Raw genomic sequence first — 14,209 nt, 5'->3', positions numbered from 1 at the left:
CCATCCACGGATGAATAAAGAGAATCTCTGTCACACACACACACACACACTCACACACTCACACGAATATTATTCAGCCTTAAAAAAGAAGGAAGCCCTGTCACATGCTACAACATGGATAAAACTTGAGGACATTATGTAAATAAAACAATCATAAAAGACCCATGATTCCACTTAATATGAGGTATACTAAAGTAGTTACATGCTTAGAAAATTAAAGTCGATTGTTGGTTGCTAGGGGCTGGGGGTAGAGAGGAAAGGGGAATTCAACCGGTATAGCATTTCAGTTTGGCAAAATGAAAAAGTTCTAGATGCAGTTATTACTGCTCTACACTTAAAAACAGTTAAGAGTAAATCTGTTTTTTACCACAATTTTATGTATTGTTTTCTATGAATTTTTAAAAAATAAGGACTGGGTATTAAGTATTTTAACAAATTAAAGGGTATTAATTGCCTTGAATTCACTTAGCTAAATTATTCTGTAGATTTCCTTATTAGAGACATTGAGCTATTAATAGATTTCCTAATATTAAATGATGCATTGCAGACCTCAATCCACTTATTTAGATAATTCAAATAATTGTTTTAGTAATCTATTGAAATCAATTTGCTTTCATATCTGAGAATTTCATATTTGTATTTAAAAAAAATTTTTTTTAATGTTTATTTGAGAGAGAGGCAGAGTATGAGTAAGGGAGGAGCAGAGAGAGAGGGAGACACAGAATCCAAAGGAGGCTCTTGGCTATGAGCTGTCAGCACAGAGCCCAAAACGGGGCTCGAACTCATAAACTGTGAGATCATGACCTGAGCCGAAGTCGGATGCTTAACTGACTGACCCACCCAGGCACCCCTTGTATTTGTATTCTTAAGTAAGATTGACCTAAATTTTCTTTCCTAGGGGTACGTATATGTGTGTAGAAGTAGATCTATAATCATCAGGTTTTCTTTAGAGGAAAAGCTTTCAGTTTTTCACCATTTTGCTGTTCTGTCTGGGCTTTTCATATATGGCCTTTATTATGTTGAGGTAATTTTCTGTTCCTAGGTTTTTTAGTGATTTTTATCATGAAAGTCTATTGAATTTTGTCACATGTTTTAGTGTGCATCAGTTGAGATGATCACATGCCTATGTCCTTCATTCTGTTTATGTCTTGTGTTATAAAAGTTTTTTATATAAAAACATTTAAAGTGCATAATATACGATACACATACTACATAATATGCATATTACATAAAATCTTAGGAATCTGAATATATTTTCTGATCATTATGTAAGAAATGAACAATTAGTTGGTTTGCTTTTTTTATGATACACAGTACACAGTTGAATTCAAAGCAAATTCACATTAAAAAAGAAACCAATGTTGAACACCAAAATGTATGTAGGTACAAAAGTGAGAAATCGGTACTTTTCATTTGGTAACTTTTTTTAAGTTTAAATTTTTTTTTTTTCAACGTTTATTTATTTTTGGGACAGAGAGAGACAGAGCATGAACGGGGGAGGGACAGAGAGAGAGGGAGACACAGAATCGGAAACAGGCTCCAGGCTCTGAGCCATCAGCCCAGAGCCTGACGCGGGGCTCGAACTCACGGACCGCGAGATCGTGACCTGGCTGAAGTCGGACGCTTAACTGACTGCGCCACCCAGGCGCCCCACTTTTTTTAAGTTTATATCTTTGCAAACTGGAATTGTATTTGTTGCAAGTACAAAACTAAAATAGAATTAAAGAGTTTTCTCATTTTGTAGGACATATTTGAATATTAGGTATATTTTATTTTTGTTATTAGGGCTAACCATATGAATTGCATTTTTGTACTTCGGAATTAGAATATTGGCAACTTGATATCATACACCACACCTATAGAAATACCTTAAAAGTACTTGGCGAAATTTCTAGAAGTGTGATCTGTTTTAAGAGTATTAAAGTACTTTGTCTCATTTTAACAAATTATACTTGAACTAATGTTTCTCTTTTTAGTAATTACTTTCTAAAACATTTATTCGAAGTTGAGTGAAGTATTGTGCGGAGTAGTAGTAATTCCCGTGACTTAAAAAAACTTCTTTAACTATCTATCTATACTTTAGGCAGTACTCTCTTGTAATTGGTGAATCCTTTTCTGGGGTGGGGGGCCATTCCTGGTCTAAGCTTGCTTTCTTCATCATTTTGTTATGGTCACACAGTTATCTTCTATATCTATAAGGAAGATGGTAATATAATTGTAATAATAAATAACTAAATTCATTGTGGGCTTATTATATGTCAGGGACTGTCCAAACACTTTACTTTTATAAACTTTTTTAACCCTTATTATAATAATACTGCAATGAAATGTAGGTACTGTTGTCATCACCGTTTGGCAGCAGCTAGAAGGAGGCTCAGAATGATGAAACTTGCCCAGGCTCATATAGCCAGTAAGTAGCAGAGAAGGATGATGGCTCACAACTTGAACATGAGACATGATTTGAGTCAGATATATGTTCCTGTTTAGTTACCTACTAATGCCATTGTTTGATAGTTAGATGGTTTAGAAAATTCCACTTAAATACATTTGGAATAAAAAATACATTTGGAATAAATGTTTAATGTCATATCTTCTTCTCCATTACAATATTTTTTAAGTTTATTTATTTTGAGAGACAGAGAGAGCAGAGGAGGGGCAGAGAGAGAGGGAGAGAGAGAATCCCAGGCAGGCTCCATGCTGTCAGCACAGAGCCCCCTGTGGGGCTCGAACTCACGGACCGTGAGATCATGACCTGAGTGAAACCAAGAGTCAGATGCTTAACTGACTGAACCACCCAGGCCCCGCTCCATTACAATTTTTAATAATTAATGAATACATCCCTTTTTTTGGGTCACAGGATGGACAATCTGAAATTTTGTACACTTTTTGGAATTCAGTTACTCAAGCACTTTCTTCTCAGTTTCGTGTGGCAACAGATTGTAAGTATGCTATTTATTGTACAATTTCATTTCAGCATTTTCCACTTCAAAATTTAATGTCTAGAAGTTTTGCTTTATTGGTTTATAAAACATGTTTGTAAAACTCATTGACTAATTGTCATTTCTTATGCTAGCCATATATTCAGATTTATAAGCAATAAGTTAATTTCTTAATATTTTTTATAATTAGTATGTGGATTAAAAGTCTCCAGAAGAATGAGTGAATTCTCCATAATTCAAACAAAGAGGAACTCTGAAGTTTTCCCGTGTAAAGGGTATAAAGCAATTAATGTTGAAGAATTTATTTGATGCTTATAGAATTATTTTCTAACTAAAAGATACCAAAATGCTAAGACTTCATAGTTATTTTATTATTAAAAATGAGGATTTGATGAGTGAACAGATGAAATACCTTCATCATGAATTTAAAGTTGGTTATTCAAACATGATCCCCAAAATTTGTTATTTATTTATTTATTTATTTATTTATTTATTTATTTATTTATATTTTTTGATCATGAAATAATGGCACTGCCTAATCACTGAATGTAAAAAGGGTTTTGGAGTTTCTGTGTAAATTTTTATTTACAAATGTTATGAAAGTACCTAGTAGATGTTAACATTGTTTAGTCACCGGCAAGCCAGAGTTGAATAAACCACACTACTTTGCTTCTCTACTTCTGTTTCTGAGGAACTATGCGGCAAGGCAGTCACCACAGGGGAGGTCTTCATTCGTGTGTGCCCAAATAGAACTTACGCAAAGCGTGTATTTAGGACTGATTGACTCCCTTTACTTTTACAAATTACACTATTCAGAGAATGCTGTGTGTCTCCCTGTGTTAGGTATCTATTTCGGTCAACTTTTTTGAGATATAACTTATATACAGTAAAAGTCACCAATTGTAAGAAAATTCTATGTATTTTGACAGTCGTTTCTATCCTTTTACCCACCACGACAATTAAGATACGAAACACTCCATCACCCCACAAGTTTCCCTCATGTACTTTTGTAATCACCTAACTCCCACCTCTTGGCTCCTGGCAACTGATGATCAGCTGTCTGTCAGTAAAAGCTTTTCCTAGACTTTTGTAAAACTAGTATCATATAGGCTATGTTCTTTCATATCAGCATAATTATTGTAAGATTCATCCATGTTGTTGTACATATCAATAGTCCCTTTTATTGCTAATTAATATTACAGTATATATATTATAGAACTATTTGTTTATCCATTCCCCAATTGGGAGACAACTAGATTGTTGCAGTTTGGGGTTATTATGAATAAAGCTACTGCTATTGTTCACGTAGAAGGTTTTTGTAGACCTATGTCTTCTTTCTTGGGTAAATATATGAGTGTAATTGTCTGATCATTTTATAAGTATATGTTTAACTTTGTAAATGACTGCTAAGCTATTTTCCAGTATGGATGTACCATTTTACATTCCCATCAACAATGTTTGGTAATTCCAGTTGCTCTATATCCTTATCAATCCATGATATTATCAGTCATTTTTTATATTGGTCATACTTGTGAATGTATAGTGGATTTTCATTGTGGTTTTAACTTCCACTAGCTTAAAGACTTAATGATGACCATATTTTCACATGCTCATTAGGTATCTGTATAGCTTCTTTGCTCACGTGTTTGTCAAAATTATTGGCTTTTAAAAAAATTGTTGGATTTTTATTTTTTAGTTATTGCTTATTCTCTTACTAAGTATTAAGAGAGCTTTATATATTCTAGATTCAAAGTCCTTTCTCAGATGTATGTTTTGCAAATATATTTCCTTTGTGATTTGCCTTTTCATTTTCTTAACAGTGTCTTCCACATGATAAAAGTTAATTTTGATAAAGTCCAACTTACCCATTTTTCTTTTATAATTTCTGGGGTTTTTGTTTTGTTTTGTTTTATTTCTTGACTTAAGAAATCTTTGTCTAACCCAAGACCAGAAATACTTGCCCCTGTATTTTTGTCTGGAAGGTTTACTAAGTTCTTTTGAAGTTAATTTTTTGCATATGGTATGAGATAAGGGTAAAGGGTATTTCTTTGAATATAGATCGGGAAGATCATATTCTGCCTACTGACTGACCTGGCACTCTTGCAGAAAAATCACGTGGTTATATATGTGTAAGACTATTTCTGGAGTCTGTTTTTTCCTTTTTTTTTTTTTTTTTTTTTTTTTGGTATATCTGTGTTTGTAATCACTAATGTGTAATTTTTTCTATTTTATCTAATTTATCAAAGTAATTTTTTTTACTCTAGGCCCTTTGCATTTTTATATATATTTCAGAATCAAGCTGTTGTTTCTATAAAAATGTTTCCTGAGATTTTGAGTAGGATTACATAATGAATCTACAGATCATTTTGTGATGAATTCATGTCTTTTGATCCATGAGTGTGATCTATCTTCCCACTGATCTAGGTCTTTTATATTTTCTCTTTATCAATGCTATATAGTTTTTAGTGTGCTTGTCTAGCACATCTTTTCTTTTTAAATTTTTTTTTCAACATTTTTTATTTATTTTTGGGACAGAGAGAGACAGAGCATGAACGGGGGAGGGGCAGAGAGAGAGGGAGACACAGAATCGGAAACAGGCTCCAGGCTCCGAGCCATCAGCCCAGAGCCTGACGCGGGGCTCGAACTCACGGACCGCGAGATCGTGACCTGGCTGAAGTCGGACGCTTAACCGACTGCGCCACCCAGGCGCCCCTAGCACATCTTTTCTTAAACGTAGTACTATTTCATACATTTTGATGCTATTGTAAATTGTGTTTTTAAAATCTTACTTTCAACTGTTCATTATTAGAATATAGAAATACAATTTGATAAAAATAAGTGTAAGTATTTGGGTGTGTTTAATATTGATCCTTAGTTTTCTTAATGTCTTTTTCTAGTGTGGGTATCAGGGTAATGCTAACCTCAGAGAACAAATTAAGAAGTATTTCATCCTCTTGAGTTTTATCAAGCAGTTTATGTAAAATTGGCATTATTTCTTCTTTAAATGTTTGGTAGAATTTACCAAGGAAGTCATCTGGGTCTGGAATTTTCTTTGTAGGAAGGTTTTAAGTACAAATTCAACTTCTTTCTTAGATAAGGGATTATTCCATTTATTTCTTCTTGGGTAAGCTTTGGTAGTTTATGTCTTTTCAGAGAACTTTTCCAGTTCATTGAAATTTTCGAATTTATTGGCATAAAGTTGCATATAACGCTTCTTTATTACCCTTTGAATGTATGTGCAATCTGATGTGATGTTCAATACCTCATCCCTGATACCATTAGTTTCTTCTTTTTTTCCTAATAATTACATCTAGAGGTTTATTGATTTTATTTATCTTCTCAGAAACCAACATTCGGTTTCATTGATTTTTCTGTTTTCTACTTTCACTTTCACTGATTTCTGCTCTTGTTTTTACTATTTATATTGGCTTTGCTTTGGATTTGATTTTCTCATTTTCTTGTTTATTAAGGTTAAGTTTAGATTATTGATTCAAACCTTCCTTTTCTAATTTGAGTGTTTATGCTGCATATTTCTCCATAAGCAGTATTTTAGCTGCCTGCCACCTTATTATCTTTCCAAACACAGAACAGTTAAGAATAGTGAAGAAGCATCTATATATCTATACCTTTGATTCAGTAATTGTTAAGTTTACCTACTAAATGAGCATTTTGAGGCTGACATGTTTGTTTGAATTTTAAAATTTATGAATTATTTTAGGAGGTGGTTTTTTCAAATAATCAGATGTATTATTATGTAAATGTAGCCTTTCAATAGTTTCTCATACCATGTATGAAAGTAGTGGGTTTTTATGAAAACAATTATCACCATGAAGTTTTCTTTAATATTTAACTTTTCACATTATAAGCTGCTTATGTTTAATGGAATACATTTACTAATATAGCAGTAAGAAAATGCAAAGGTATAAATACACCTACAAAATAGGTAAGCATAATTACAAAATTCATGAAAACCTCAGTTTTTAGGTAAAATCAAAGAAAAAAATGTAAAAAGCTGTTGCAAGGTATGTTTTTTGGCATTTATTAAAAGTGTACTTAGTCACCTAAAAATGTTTTGAAGTCTTAGAGTTGTTATAGTCAGTATTTTATTTCTGTAGTGCATAAATTCAGTTTCTATTTTGAATATTTCTTCTCTCAGTGACTGGAATTTATCAAAGAAAATAGCCTTTAGCATACTTGGACAGATTTCAAACCTTCAACCAATTGCACCTTCCAATATTGTTTATTATTGGTTGATTTAATGTATTTTTGGTAGAAATGGTGTAAGGTAAACTTTATTCCGATAAATCACATTAGATATTAAGAGTAGAGGTTGAGCTACAAAGGAAATGTTCTTATCTGTTAATTCATTCATCTCTGTTGCTTCTGGATCTGATTGAATTTTCTTGTGGATAGTTTTTTCCTACTTTTCTGCATATTACGTAGTATTTGATTGGGTTCCAGATATGAATTTTACATTGTTTGGTACTGGATACTTTGTCTTCCTTAAATATTCTTGTTCTTAGATACCGTCAAGTTACTTAGAAACAATTTGGTTTTTTTGAAACTTGCTTTTAAGATTTATTAGAAAAACCTGAGCAGTGTTTAATCTAGACCTAATTATTTTCCACTACTGAGGTAATACTTTTCTTAGTACTCTACCTACTCTGAATTACAAGGTTTTCCAGACTGGCTGTCAAGAACAGGCATTCTTCCCAGTCTTGTGTGAGTAACAGGTATATTCTTTCTAATCCTGCATGGTTTCTTCCCCCCAGACTCTGGAACTTTTCTCACACACATATGCTGAGTAGTGTTTTGCTGAGTACTCAGCATGGGCCATTTGCAGATCTCTGTAGTTAATCTTTTTGTGCACCTGTCTTCTCTCTGGTATTCTGTCCCATGAATTCTAGTTGCTTTAGTTTTCCTGGTCTTGGGGAAGGCAGGGGTAGAGGAGTCTCTTTCCCTTTCTGGTGCCATAGTCTAGAAGCCCCTGGTAGGAAATAAGCTGTTGTTGCCAAAGTGATAGGTTCTTTCCCTACTCAGTACCTTTTGCCAAATAGCCAAATAACAAAACAGTATTTGATGGCAAGCACATAATTTATTCAGTGGCCAGAGAATGGAGAAGGGGGGCTCATGCTCTAAAGGCACCTTTTCTCCAGTTTGGTCTCAAGGTCAGGGTTTTATGGAGTTAGGGTAATTAAGGGGCTGGTAAAGTTGACAGAGGGGTTTTTCCTGGGAAGGGAGAGGAGCCTTCGGAATCAAGAGTACCACCTCTTTTCTTCCCCTAACTGGACACAGTCGGATCTGTGATGGGCTGTTAGGTGTGTTTTTGTTATTACATACAGTTCTATGATGATGATCCCGAGGTCATCTGGAGGGTTAGCTAGCACATCAGACCAGTTGAAAACTGGCCTTGACAAGGGAATTAAAAGCAAAAATGAACTATTGGGACCTCATGAACATAAAAAGCTTCTGCACTGCAAAGGAAACAATCAACAAAACTAAAAGGCAACCAATGGAATGGGAAAAGATATTTGCAAATGACCTATCGGACAAAGGGCTAGTATCCAAAATCTATAAAGAGCTCACCAAACTCCACACCCAAAAAACAAATAACCCAGTGAAGAAATGGGCAGAACACATGAATAGACACTTCTCTAAAGAAGACATCCAGATGGCCAACAGGCACATGAAAAGATGCTCAACATCGCTCCTCATCAGGGAAATACAAATCAAAACCACACTCAGATATCACCTCATGCCAGTCAGAGTGGCCAAAATGAACACATCAGGAGACTATAGATGCTGGCGAGGATGTGGAGAAACGGGAACCCTCTTGCACTGTTGGTGGGAATGCAAACTGGTGCAGCCACTCTGGAAAACAGTGCAGAAGTTCCTCAAAAAATTAAAAATAGACCTACCCTATGACCCAGCAGTAGCACTGCTAGGAATTTACCCAAGGGATACAGGAGTACTGATGCATAGGGGCACTTGTACCCCAATGTTTATAGCAGCACTCTCAACAATAGCCAAATTGTGGAAAAAGCCTAAATATCCATCAACCGATGAATGGATAAAGAAATTGTGGTTTATATACACAATGGAGTACTACAGGGCAATGAGAAAGAATCAAATATGGCCCTTTGTAGCAACGTGGATGGAACTGGAGAGTGTGATGCTAAGTGAAATAAGCCATACAGAGAAAGACAGATATCATATGTTTTCACTCTTATGTGGATCCTGAGAAACTTAACAGAAACCCATGGGGGAGGGGAAGAAAAAAAAAAGGTTAGAGTGGGAGAGAGCCAAAGCATAAAAGACTCTTAAAAACTGAGAACAGAGGGTTGATGGGGGGTGGGAGGGAGAGGAGGGGAGGTGATGGGTATTGAAGAGGGCATCTTTTGGGATGAGCACTGGGTGTTGTATGGAAACTAATTTGACAAAAAATTTCATATAATAAAAAAATCAATAAAAAAAAAAAAAAAGAAAACTGGCCTTGAGGGCTTGTTTGGAATTTGTGGCTTCTGGCATTTGGCCTTAGCTTCTGGTGGCAAGCAGCACCTCTGAGCAGGGCTAGAAAACTGAGTTACTGTGACTTGTTAGCGAGTCCCCAGTGATGGAGATGACTGGGATGGTCATAGAGTTCACCTCTTTTATTTCCTGTCTCTCAAGGATCGCTGTATTTTATTGCATGATGTCTTTTTAAATTTTTTTTTTTACGTTTATTTATTTTTGAGACAGAGAGAGACAGAGCATGAATGGGGGAGGGGCAGAGAGAGAGGGAGACACAGAATCGGAAACAGGCTCCAGGCTCCGAGCCATCAGCCCAGAGCCCGACGCGGGGCTCGAACTCACAGACCGTGAGATCGTGACCTGAGCTGAAGTCGGACGTTCAACCGACTGAGCCACCCAGGCGCCCCTTGCATGATGTCTTTTAACGCATGGTGTTTTAAAAACCACTATTTCATATATTTTGTCTGTTGTTTTCTTGGTGGTTTCAGACAGGAAGTTAATTCTGGTCACGGTTACTCTACCTTGACCAGAAATAGAAGTACCTCATCTAGTTCTGAGAGCAGTGATTAAAAGTAGATTTCAAAATATTATATGTTATGTGTGTGTTTAATGGTTCTGTCATTTACTTCTCTTTGGTCATCTGCTTTCTCATTGCCCTTAACTAAGCATTACAAGCCCCTGGTGTTCTTTTTTTTTTTTTTTTTTCCTCTTTTATTTTTTAAAATAAGCCCCTGGTGTTCTTTAAGTACTCTCCTTTTTCCCATGCTGCTCCCTCTCAGTGACTGGCCTTGTCTCCTGGGTCATCAAAACATCTCATGTCATTAGGAAACTCTTTTAATATCCTGGACCTTCTCTCCAAAGAAAAACCTTATTTTCTCCCTGGGGGTCTCTGAGTGTGAGGAAACTGTCCTGTTTACTGATGGCCACCTGCCTGCTCCGTTTACCCTTTCCTCTCAGCAACACCATTCATAGGTCTCTTGGTTCTGTCTTCCATTTCTCCTCTTCTTTTGACTTCTACCCCTCAGATGGGAAACCTATCTAAGTTGCTCTAATTTAGTATAAACGAAAACAAAAGTAGAGAGTTCCTCTTTACTTACTATTTCATTTCTCCTCTTTTATTCAGACTTCTCAAAAGAGTAGTTTGCATTGTTTTCTCTTCATTTTCATACCGTTGACTTCTCAACTAGGTGTACTATGGCTGTCCTCCACCATCCTATTGAAATTGTTCTCATTAAAGTAAGCAGTGATCTACCCTCTTAATCACCAAATCCAGGAGACGTGTTTTCAGTTCTCACATTATGGGACCTATCTAGCTTGTGCAGTCGAAGGAGCTACTGAAAGGAAGTATAGTATTTTTAGGCAGAAAAGTCCATTAATACTTCACATTCAGAATAGTTTGTTACTTCTGATAGCATTATTCCTTTAATAACTTCCTTTGGGAGAACTCAAAAGTTGTTTGTAAAGCACCTTCCATTTATATAGCACATACAGTCCCTAAAGTGCACTGTAGTACTTCTTAACATTACAGACAGGCAGTATTAAGGAATGCAACCATCTGCAGAGTTGAAGCTTATACAGAATGTAACAGATTGTCTAAGTAAGTAATATTTTGGCAGAAAATATCTAAAGGGAAATTTTCCTAGTTAGCAACATGTTCTTTCTGATTTATAAATGTTGTTCATGCTTAGTAAGAAGAAGTTATAGGTATAATAAAATATAATATAAGACAGTGAATTTACTTTATTAAAAAGGAAAGGGGCTTGAACTTGTCACCTTGAAAATTCAAAATAGCTTCTGTAGGAAATCTGCTGCTTTAATTATCTATGGGTGAAAGTTATTTCCAAAATAACTTCTAAACTTTATGTCTGTTACTTTTCCGTTGTAGTTTCTAGGTAATAGTTGTTCACCAACCTGTTGGGTTATGATATATGTGTTTTTTTTAAGTCTCAGTAGAAACAAGCAAAATAAACATTACCATTTTAAACTCTTTGAAATTAAAACATAATTCTTCTTTGTTATCTGATGATTTTCCCAGAATGTCTCATTTCCCTTTGCTTTATTTTTCTTCATAGTTCTTATCCCTTGCTAATATACACATATTATTTATTTATCATGTCTGGATCTCCTTCCCCCCATTAGAATGTAATCTCCATAAGATGCAAAATACTGTTTTGATCATGGCAGTATTTTCAATGGCCAAAAAAGTACCTGGCGCACAGTAGGACATCAGTAAATCCTTGTTGACTGGAAGGAAGACAGGAAAAGAGGAAGGAATCAAGGAAGAATAAATGCCAGTGTCCTCTTTAAAAAGCTTAAGAACATAACAAAAACTATTTTTTGAAATATGTTTGAAATATTCTGGCAAGTGACTCTTTTTAAAAACATTTAAACCCTTTGTGCAGTATTATTCCCTCAAAACTCTTAAGCAACTCAGGGAGATGATTCATACAATTAAGGGAGCTACATGGTATATATCTGTAGTGCTTTGGAAAACAAAGTGTGAGTAAGAGTAACACTGAGGAGATATCTATATTTTAAGATTTAGAAGCTTGAATACTTGAAATGTATGCTAAAATTCATTTTCTTCACCTTTTTAAAAATACAGTGATAAATCAGGAATCTAGATGTCCTGAGAAATAGGGAGATAAGCGACCTGTATGAATTATGAGTACTTTTCTTTATTGTAGATTTTTTAAATGTTAGAATGATGTGAATATTAAATGAGATCTTTATTGTGATAGATTTCTTAAAAGTTAATGTATAACTTTATACACACACACACACACACACTGAGGAGATACATCTCACACCCTCATGTAAAGTACCTTGTAGAATAAAAAAATTTTGTTTTAATGTTTATTTATTTTTGAGAGAGAGAGTATGAGTGGGAGAGGGGCAGAAAGAAAGAGAGAGAGAGAGATACACAGAATCAGAAGCAGGATCCAGTCTCTGAGCTGTCAGTACAGAGCCCGACACAGGGCTTGAACCCATGAACTGTGAGATGATGACCTGAGCTGAAGTTGGACATATATCCAACTGCGCCACCCGGGTGCCCCAGTACCTTGTAGGATTTTGAGCCCTACAACTGAAGCATGCTTTCAGTGTAGAGTTCTAATGAGCTAATACAAGGGACCATCCTAAACACCCTGTGTTTAGTACATAAAGACGAAAACTTGGAGTTTGCCCAAAAAGAGGAATAGTTCGTTGTTGAGAGTTTGAGAGGAGGAAGTTCTGAAAGTTTATATAACCTGGAGGGAGGTGAATCTTAGCCATCAAATAAGTTTTTGGAGACTTCCTTTGCAAGGACAAGTTTGATCATGTAATTCTCTAATAAAAATCTTTTATTGGTATATATATATCAAATCATTATATTGTATACCTTGAACTAACACAATGTTGTAAGGCAGTTACATCTCAAACTGAAAAAAAATAAATTTAAGAAGATTACAAAATTTTCATTGGTTCCTGTTATTTTTTTTAAAAAATCGTTTATCATATAACACTCATAAAGAAAAAGTGTGAGTATCATAAGTGTACACCTAAATGAATTTTTCATATCTTAATATTGCTATGTAACCAAGAACAGCATCCAGATCAAGAAACAGGGTATTACCTAAACCAGAAGGTCCCCTCAACGTCTCCTAGTTTCTGCCTGCCCTTCTCCTAACAGTATTCATTTCTAATGACATAGATTTTTAAAAAATTATTATTTTATACAGATAAAATTAGCTGGTTTGTATTCTAGTGTTTGCTGTCTGATGTCTCTTGCTCAGCATGTTGCTAAGGTCCTCTATCTTGTTGCATGCACCCGTAGGTTGTTTTCAATGTCTTCAAATGTTCCATTCTGTGAATATATTATAAAATATTTATCCACCATATTATTGGTGGGCATTTGGGTGGTTTCCCATTTTTGAGCTATTTTAAGTAATGCTACTATTACAATGCTGTCCTTTTTTTTATTGGGAATAAACCTGGGAACAGAAAATAGTTAGGTGGAGTAGACAGAATAAAAGGCCTCATAGAGATTTGCATGTTTTATCTTACATGGCAAAAGAGATTTTGCAGATGTGATTTAAGAATCTTGGGTTGGAAAGACTGTCCTGGATCATCCAGGTGGGCCCACGATATTCACAGAGGCTCAAAAGGGTAAGGGTGGGGGGACGGGGGGGGGGGTGGGCAGGAGAGTCAGAGGAGGAGGTGTGATCATTGGAACAGAAGTCAAAGTGACACAACTGGGGACCTCAGGCCAAGCAGTACAGGCAGGTGGGAAAGTCCGGGAAAAACAACTTTAGAACAGTCAGAAGGAACATAGAAGGAACAGTCAGAAGGTGCTAGAGAACTTGATTTTGGCTTAGACCAAATTTGTACTTCTGACCTCCAGGTCTGCAGGATAATACATTTATGTTGTTTTAAGCCCCCAAATTTGTGTTAATATGTTACAACAGCTATGGAAACGAATACGGGACATAATAGAATTTACACATGGTCAGCTTTAAGAGTTACTGCCAAAGAGTTTTCAAATGTTGTACCAAATTAACCTCTCACTGGCAACACTTCCGTGCTTCTGCTTTTCCCCATATCCTTGACGTTTGAATTGTCTGGTTTTTTTTTTCCCTTTAACCATTCTGGTGGACATTTAGTCAAATCATGTTGCAGTTTTAATTTTATTTCTTTAGTGATAAATGATACTCATTTTTTCCATGTATTTATATGCCATGTAGATATGCTCTTTTGCAAAGCTTCTATTCATTTCTATAGAA

The 14,209-nt window shown here is 35.4% G+C and overlaps 1 protein-coding gene across 3 annotated transcripts in view; it reads left to right on the top strand.

Moving 5' to 3' along the window:
• COG5 (component of oligomeric golgi complex 5) overlaps positions 1 to 14,209 on the top strand; it is a 336,271-nt gene that overhangs the window by 220,888 nt on the left and 101,174 nt on the right. For all 3 annotated transcript variants that reach the window (XM_058728763.1, XM_058728764.1, XM_058728762.1), the window contains exon 11: positions 2,858 to 2,939. In XM_058728763.1, coding sequence (XP_058584746.1) covers positions 2,858 to 2,939 — 82 coding nt within the window. The remainder of the gene's footprint in view (positions 1 to 2,857; positions 2,940 to 14,209) is intronic.

Source organism: Neofelis nebulosa, chromosome 4, assembly GCF_028018385.1.
Source record: "Neofelis nebulosa isolate mNeoNeb1 chromosome 4, mNeoNeb1.pri, whole genome shotgun sequence".
NCBI classification, from domain to species: Eukaryota; Metazoa; Chordata; class Mammalia; order Carnivora; family Felidae; genus Neofelis; species Neofelis nebulosa.
The sequence above is the reverse complement of the archived record's forward strand: the minus strand, read 5'-3'. Positions and strand labels throughout refer to the sequence as shown.